The sequence below is a fragment of the Zeus faber genome (assembly GCF_960531495.2).
Source record: "Zeus faber genome assembly, chromosome: 2".
In the NCBI taxonomy this organism is placed as follows: domain Eukaryota; kingdom Metazoa; phylum Chordata; class Actinopteri; order Zeiformes; family Zeidae; genus Zeus; species Zeus faber.
In genome coordinates, this window is record NC_137189.1 from 50,398,923 (window position 1) to 50,407,069 (window position 8,147).

The 8,147-nt window shown below is 40.3% G+C and overlaps 1 protein-coding gene across 1 annotated transcript; it reads right to left on the reverse strand.

Annotated features, from left to right (window-relative positions):
* Nucleotides 1–216: 216 nt before the first annotated feature.
* Nucleotides 217–7,709, reverse strand: rpf2 (ribosome production factor 2 homolog). Its single transcript, XM_080020440.1, has 10 exons — nucleotides 7,607–7,709; nucleotides 6,821–6,953; nucleotides 6,249–6,286; nucleotides 5,491–5,530; nucleotides 5,333–5,414; nucleotides 4,733–4,809; nucleotides 3,927–4,026; nucleotides 3,419–3,521; nucleotides 3,187–3,331; nucleotides 217–1,901 (listed from the first exon to the last, which is right to left on the reverse strand). The coding sequence occupies exons 1-10, from the start codon at nucleotides 7,627–7,629 to the stop codon at nucleotides 1,713–1,715; spliced, it is 930 nt and encodes a 309-aa protein (XP_079876566.1). The 5' UTR covers nucleotides 7,630–7,709; the 3' UTR covers nucleotides 217–1,712.
* Nucleotides 7,710–8,147: the final 438 nt, after the last annotated feature.

An 8,147-nucleotide genomic window follows, 5' to 3' on the forward strand; every position in this document is an offset into this window, starting at 1 on the left:
GAATCAAAACATTATTTAAAAATAAATATAATTTGCGGAATATAAACAAATAGCTGAAAAAGGCGAAACAAGAACAGTCAATATATAAAATATAACTATGCAAATATATTAATATTTTGTCAATATATTAACTTTATGTGGTCAATTGTATATACACAAATGCAGAGCAACCACAACTATTCCCCATTGTATTGGTTTTATTTGTAAGTTTAAAGGATTTGTTAAGTGTCTTAAAGTCATTAACAACCCCAGAAGTAGAAAGGCAATCAAAATTTTATTAAATAATTCACTTTTTTTTTTTTAAATTCTTTCCTTGTTTAGTTTACAGTCATCCCTGTTTGTGTATAATTACTACTGTATTAGAAACTTATTGTACAATAGTGTAGAGCTGTTATACCATGTAGCACAAGTTCATTTTATATATATATACACATACACACACACACACACACACACACAGACACATACATACATACACACACAGTATATATACGTTTGAGCACTTTCAGCCTGTTTGTAATTTTATTTGTTCTAATAATAAATAAAAAAACTCAGAGTTCCTATTAATCAACATGTTTTATTAAAAAAAAAAAAACAATCATTTGGAATATTTGGGCAATTTCTTTGTATTAAAGGGAAAGTTCCTCCCCAATGTATTTATTTTATCACTTAATTTGAAGTGTTTTACATAATTATTTTATGTGCAATTCCGTTACTACTGTAAAGTTAGTATATGGCGATGACAATCCTGTATTTATTGTTGGAATTGGACATTGCGTTAATCCAGTAATATGTTGTGGATCACACATATTCAGGATTATTAGTCCAATCGATCGTCACGGGGATGGACGCGCATTGAGACTGTGCGACAGCGACACCCTGTGGTGCAGAGCGGCATCTGCAGTACAGGCATTGACCCTCTGACCTCTGTGGAACTGTGCTGGTGTCTCATGTTCTTGTGAAATGTTGTTTCAAAGTCGTGATGGTTGAACGTCCTCCATCGCCGACGCTGTGCTCAGCACCGCCGCTGGCTCGTTCCAAATTAAAACGTTTATAATAAAAGCACAAGTGGCAGTGTGCGTTGTCTTTAAATCTCAAAGACATCATAAATGTAAAGTAATTTCAATTCATGAGTAAACCTCTTTGAGGACACACCTCTGAGCGCTGTCATGACTCGCAAAGAGCTTCACACCCTTCCACTGGTATTTCAGGTTCCACTCCGGCAGCGTGGCAACGCGGGTGAAACCGCAAAGAAACCGTCGAACGTGACACGATGACACGTTCAGTACCGAGGAGAGAGGCACCCGCCGTCGCCTGCAACCACGACGACACGCAGCAGCTCATCAGCGTCTGCAGTTACTTTTCTCTATTTTAACATCGTCTTTATTTAGGGGGTTTAAAAAATACAAATGAATGATATGTGGTCTAGTGTGGTTTAGTGAGTTCATATTGAATCCTAAATGAGAAAACGCGTTCACATCATCATCAGAATATTCCTAATGAAGGAAATGCTGTCATTGTTGTGATTTGAAAAATGAATGTGACTCAGCTCCTGTGTTGGAGGCTGAAGAAGCTTTCTCACCACATCCTTCTAATTTGACACAACCAACAACAAAAAAAAAAAACACACACACACACAAGAGAAAGGAGGGGTGTCCTGGTGTGATCACCGTGTGACCTCTAACCAGCCAGAGGTCGAGCCCGCTCGCCGCTCAGGCCTCCATCTTGGCTTCTTCGGGAGCCGGCGTTTCCCCCGTCGCCGTGGCAACCTGCTTGCTCTTCCTCTTCCTCAGTCCCTTCATCTTCCTCGTCTGCAGCTTGGACAGATCCTGCCGCTGCATGTGCAGGCGGCCCAACTTGCTGCCAAAGGCATCGTGGGAAATGTTCTTCTTCTTCTTTGGCTGGAGAGAGAGAGAGAGGATTACCAACTTATGTTTTGTTATTATAATACATTTTATTAACACTCAAATAGACATTAAAATCAAATGGAATAAATTCAATGTTTTTTAGTCCAAGACCCAAAGATTTGGTCTCTCTCGCTTTATGTGCGCGCACACACACACACACACACACACACACACACACACACACACACACACACACACACACACACACACACACACACACACACACACACACACACACACACACACACCTTCTGACGCTCGTGGCTCACAGAACCTGTGACAGGCTGACAACAGCCTTGACTACGACTGTTATTTATGACGGCTGCATGGTTGATGCTTTTTGATTTAGTTAGGTAATTATGAGCGGAACAGAACATAACAAACACCAATGTAAGTGCTGAAAACAGGTATATTATTATTATTATTATTATTATTATTTTAATGATTTGAATTGTGGTGAAAAACGGGACTATTCGGTAGTGAATGTTGAAAACTGGGACATTTTAGTGTTTTACAGATATTTATGGGGCTTGAGTTTGCCATGTTATGATTTGAGCATTTTTTTAATGCTAAACATAGTACCGTTGAGGGTTTCTGGATAATATTTGTCATTATTTTTGGGTTGACTTCCAATAAACAAACATTTGCATTAAGCAAGCATATTTGTCCACTCCCATGTTGACAAGATGATAAAAAAACATATATCCCTTTAAGGTACATTCTGAACAGATGAGAAATGTGCAATTAACTATTTGAATTGGTGGACAGCATATACAGCACGCACACACACACACACACTGACTGACTTCGCGTCACGTGGAATATGAGGAATGATCTTCACCTGGATGCTCTCTTTAAAGGAAACCATGGATCGGCGTCAGCACTGTTCAGCGTCTCGGTAAGTGAACTGTGTTTCTGTGTTTCTTAACTCCACGGTTTAACATTTATCTGCTATTTATAAATCAAACTCGGTTTTGAAAATACGTTGAGCGATACAAGGAACACAAAGGAACATGAATCTGGAGAAATCTCATTTTCTTTCTCAAAAGGTTTTTTCCAACTTATTTGGTGCTCCTGGCCATTTTAGAAATGCACGACAATGCGGGTCACGCTGCGGTGGGTCACATATTTGATAAAACTAACTTGATTTTCTGTGTTTCTTAATGGAAAAATGCAAACTTTTTCCACTTTTAATTTTAAATTCTATTTTTTTTTCTCCAGCAGAAAACAAAGGAAGCCAGTTGTGATGGTGGATTGTGAGCATGCGGCTGCGTGTCACCTTGAGCGCCTTGGGCTGCCTGTGGGCCGTCTTGTACAGGTCGTCCGAGGCCAAGTGGCTCCTCCTCAGAACCAGGTCCAACGCCGGCCCCATCTCCTCCAGCTCGATGCGGGGAGTCCGACACCCCGACTTCTTCAGCAGAGACCTGCGGGATGATTTCAACCTCCTTCACTATGGCGTGTGTGTGTCTTACACTTGTATTATAACACACACACGTACGTACACACTCTACCTGTAGCTGCGCATGTAGATCTTCTCCTCCAGAGCCGTGAAGTGCAGAACATGCTCCAGACCCGCAAGACGCACCGCCGGGACTGTGGGGCCCCGGAAGAAATCTGGGAGGGGCGGGGTTGATGTGTTTATTTTCAGCACATCTAACTGTTTTTATTTACTCTGTTGTATAGAGCTCATACGACACATCTGATTCTATATAATTTTTTCTTGTCTTGTCACTATGAGTACGTTGACGCCTTCCACAAAAACGACAAAAATGTGAAGGAGCGGCGCCACCTGCTGGTTGAAACAGCATCATGCCGTGTAGCGAGGACGCTGACGTAGATTAGAACCTTTAGTGGCTCCATTATGTCACAACACCAACCGCCCTGCAAGGCGGAGACTGTGAAACCACGCCCGCTTTTAGCACAAGACACGCCCCAAAACAGGGGGTGAAGTTACTCCGACTTCTAACAGCCCGGCCATCCCCGCACACAGAGCCGAGCTGCCGTAGCATTTGGTTTTACCGATGAGGAGACTCTTCAGGCGTCGGTGCTCGTTGTTGGTGTCGAAGGCTTCGCCGGCAAAGACGAGCAGCGGTTTGGTTCCTTCTGGACATTTACTGTTCTGGAACCAAACACAAGAGACAGAGCCGTTTTAGAAAATAAAATAAAATATACTGCAGATCTGGACCTTAATGGAAAAACTTACAATAACAGACGGGAATTCACAAATCACATATCAGATTATGTAATAAAAACAATGTTTAACTGATCCTCCATCTGAGGTTCTTGACATTAGGTCTGATTTAAATTTCACCTTCACATTTTACCTCGGAGTTTGTTGTCGTATCTGTTTTTAGCTTTTGATTTCTATACTGAATGAAATGTGATATACAGCTAAATTTGCCACCAAACTAAATTGTGATGCATGATATCAGTCAAAGAGTAGTTTTCAGGTGAAACTCCCTGATATTTCAGACCGTGCATCCTGAGAGAGTTCGGGTCGCATCATCTTCCAACGACAAATAACTAAATGTTACATCATGTGACAACGTCTCAATTTTTACGACAATCACACACAACCTAAAACTAAGACTTTCACACTTAAATACCTAACAACTACAAGGATTACAAGGAACAACTTTGTGAGGATGATAATATTCAAGGCTAAACTGTACAAGACAGTAGAATGTACTTTGAACAGTGTGGAGCGCCCTTGCTGCCTGGAGCTTTGAGGATCATTTAACTTTATTCAACGTAATTCAACGCTGAATGCTGCAAACTCCCACAATCACCACAGATTTCAACCCTGCGTACTAAATTTCGGGTACCTTGAAGTCTTTGAGGGGAACGTATTTCTCGATGCCCAGTTCGATCATGTCGAGCACGTGGAAGTCGAACAGACGGCCTGCCACGGACACAGGAGGTAGGGGTGACAACAGATCATAATAACAAGCAGATTGAAGCGTTACAGACAGGGCAAACAGAGCAGTGACTAGACATTCTTTTAATTTTTGACTCATCTCATCAATTAATTTAGGGAATAAAGTGCAAAATGATGATGAATCCTCAACAAAAGTAAATACTTCATATTTTTACCCAGCAGTCCTAAAGTACAACTTTTAATTTTATAATGTGGAACTAAGACAGACTGACATTTTGGTGAAGCTTGGAAAAAAATATTACTACATAATAATATTACACATAATGGAACGTTTTTTACCTAAGCTGATTGTTTGTATGGACAAACATGTGTTATTTTATTCATCTCCCCGGGGGGAATAGGGACAAATTACTAAGATGCTGCACAGAAACCTTTACCAGCGTCTCCCCCCACGATGCATTGTGAGATACGCTCGCCAGTGTAGTGTTTGCATACTCTGATATTTCTCCTGTATATGTATATTTAATGTTGTTTGCAAAGAATTTACCAAATATCATGTTATGTGGCCGCTTCTTGTTGTGAGATCCAAACAGGAAGAGCGAGCAGTCCGTCTTCTTGGAGAAGAATTCCTGGAAGAGGGTGAAAAGGTTTAGAGAGGCAGCAGCTGCAGAGACGCTGGAAGCTTCACGTTCTGGAGAAACTCACCAGTGACGTGGAATCCTCAAAAGGTCGCGTGATGTTCTTCCTGGAAGGAAAAGGAAAAGGAAACAGAGAGTTCAGAGGGAAGCAGCGCAGACGGACTCACACGCTGCCTAGATGTTACAGAACAATGCACCGTATCTGGGTTTAGCAAGAATTTAATCAAGATAATAATAGTGTACTGTACAAGACATAAGAACCACTGGAGAACATGTCCCAGAACACAGCCGTCAGAATACCCAATAAGAACTCAGTTTACTTCTTTATGTGATTACATGCCACTCGGGGGCGCAGAGTGATTCCTTGGCACCTATGTCCGAGCAAGTCTCCAGACACAGAAAAATAACAAGAGCACGAATGTGACAGCAAGAGGAAGCTGTGGCTTTGGTGGATTTAAAGATAAAAAAAGAAAACCCGAAAAGGAGGTGAAAAAGATGCAGCGGCATTTGGACCAATCACGACAAGGGAAGCTCGCAGAGCGAAAAAATACACAGTTCGCCTCCGGGACCTTGTAGCGAAAACACAAAAATAACCCATATCACCCTGTTTTGTTATTTTCTTGTTCTCAACACGTCTTTTTGGTCAAAAAGTTCTACTTATTTTTAAGTATGCCTCCACCTTTAAGATCTCTTTTGTAAGAGACCTGAGAACAAATGACATAACAAACACAAACAAAACAATTCAAAAAATGTCTGAAGTTTGATCAAACAAAACCCAATTGACTGGAATAAAAACAGTTATAGACAAATAAAGGAGTCTCTTACTTTTTGTAGAGCACAGCGCTCGGCTTCTTCAGTGAATACTGTGAAGAGAGAGGACAGTGTTGCCTCTCTGAGGTTCTCATCTTGGCCCGGCTCTAAACATCAGGTCACTAGTTCTAATCCCAGTTTCCTCTCCATCCGCTGCCATGCTCTAATCTTTCCCAATTCAGTCCAAACACCTCTTTGTAGACCAAAGTGGTACCAAATGACTGAATTACCATTTTAGGAAAAAATCCAGCTGCTTTTTGTGGGTGAATTTTAAGTTGATATATTGGAATAAAAAAGTCTAGATAAACACCAAGTGTGGATTAAACAATGAAATACTACTGATCCAATTAAACGAACATCATAAGGGATCTTATGTGTATGTATGTGACAAATAATCTCTTGAACTTGAAAGGTTGCTTTACACACATTTGACAAAAGTTGTTATACCCAGTTAACACTTGTTCTAGCGGGAAAAAAAAAAAAGATAAAACCTACATTATTTGAAATGAGTTCAAACTGACATGAAATTGTGTAATTCAACAACACATCCTAATGATTTGATAGTTTGGCCAGACGCTGCTACTCACGATGTCTTTGAGCGCCTGTGTGATCGTCTCGCTGGTGTTCCCTCCTTTCATGATCATGGCGTTCTTTACAGTTTCTGCGAGTTTGGGGGCTTGGGCGTCAAGGAAGCGCTTGGACCGCTTGGTCTTGGGTTTTCTGATGATTACAAAACATTGATGAGTAATTGATTGTTCACTGAATACAGAGAACCCACAACAGTTTTCCCCACCTATTCTGAAATTGTAAGACAAGAGGGAGATTAAAAGGATTGTTGATTTAATCAAAAGCAGAGAGACACCACTCTCTACACAAAGTGTTATGATACTACGGAGGCATATTGCATGCACAATACAAATGAAGATGTCATTTGCCAAATCGCAATGTAATCTTGTATAATACTTTACTTTGACCACTTATGTGTGCAAATTTGTCTCAATTCTATCTCCAATTCATAAACCCTTCGCCTTCCCTCATCACAATCTGACAATATGAACATGTGAATGAGAACAAATGTTAATAACTTTACATTTTAACGCTTTTGGGAGCAACCTTGTTCAAATTATAATGACATTTTAGTTTCAATGCAGTTGATACATTTCATTAACAAATTAATTTTTCCCAAATCATATTTTATATTAGAGTAACTTCCCTGCATGTAACTGAGGCTGGATTAGCTTAACTGGTCTCCATGCGCTGCTAATGAAAGCTAACAGTACTTTTAAAACAGTGTTTGATTCGCTCCGCTCCCTACAAACAGACTCGTTCTAAAGACTGAATACAATCCAATAATAATAATAGTATTATCTCACATTATTCCGTCCGGTTTGCCCATTTTCGCAGCTTTTTAACTTTTTAATTCGTTTCTCCCGAATCCAGGCGGCTCCACGCTGAACGCACACGTGAAGAACCCGGAAGACAACAAGCGACGCTTCCGTGTACGTCACAACCGGGTGGAAGGAAAAAAAAACAAAAAAAAAAAACCGAAACGTCACCGCAAAGAAAGTTGAGCTCAAGTCATAAAACTAAAAAACCAAATAAAGTAAAGTTAATACGAATAAAGGAAAATAAAAAATATTTTAAATATTGCGATCGAATGAAACTGTTTGCAATTTCTTAATGAAACCGAGGAATACAGCACGTTTCGATTTCTATTTAAATAAAAGTGTACAATTACAATGACAATTACAATGACAATTACAATGATAATTACAATGATAATTACAATGATAATTACAATGACAATAACAATGACAATTACAATGACATTTAAATGGCCGCGCCCTCCACCTGCGACTGTCGATGGGACGCGAGTTCGACGCCGATCCGAGGAGCTCGCGAAAGCACAAAGCC

What these genes read in the sequence shown, in the direction of transcription:
- rpf2 (XM_080020440.1), bottom strand. Translation starts at nt 7,629, where the DNA reads ATGGGCAAACCGGACGGAATAAT. An exon ending in CACAGGCGCTCAAAGACATC is followed by an intron (nt 6,287 to 6,820) that starts GTGAGTAGCAGC and finishes CTCTCTTCACAG; the next exon opens with TATTCACTGAAGAAGCCGAG. An exon ending in AGCGCTGTGCTCTACAAAAA is followed by an intron (nt 5,531 to 6,248) that starts GTAAGAGACTCC and finishes TTTTCCTTCCAG; the next exon opens with GAAGAACATCACGCGACCTT.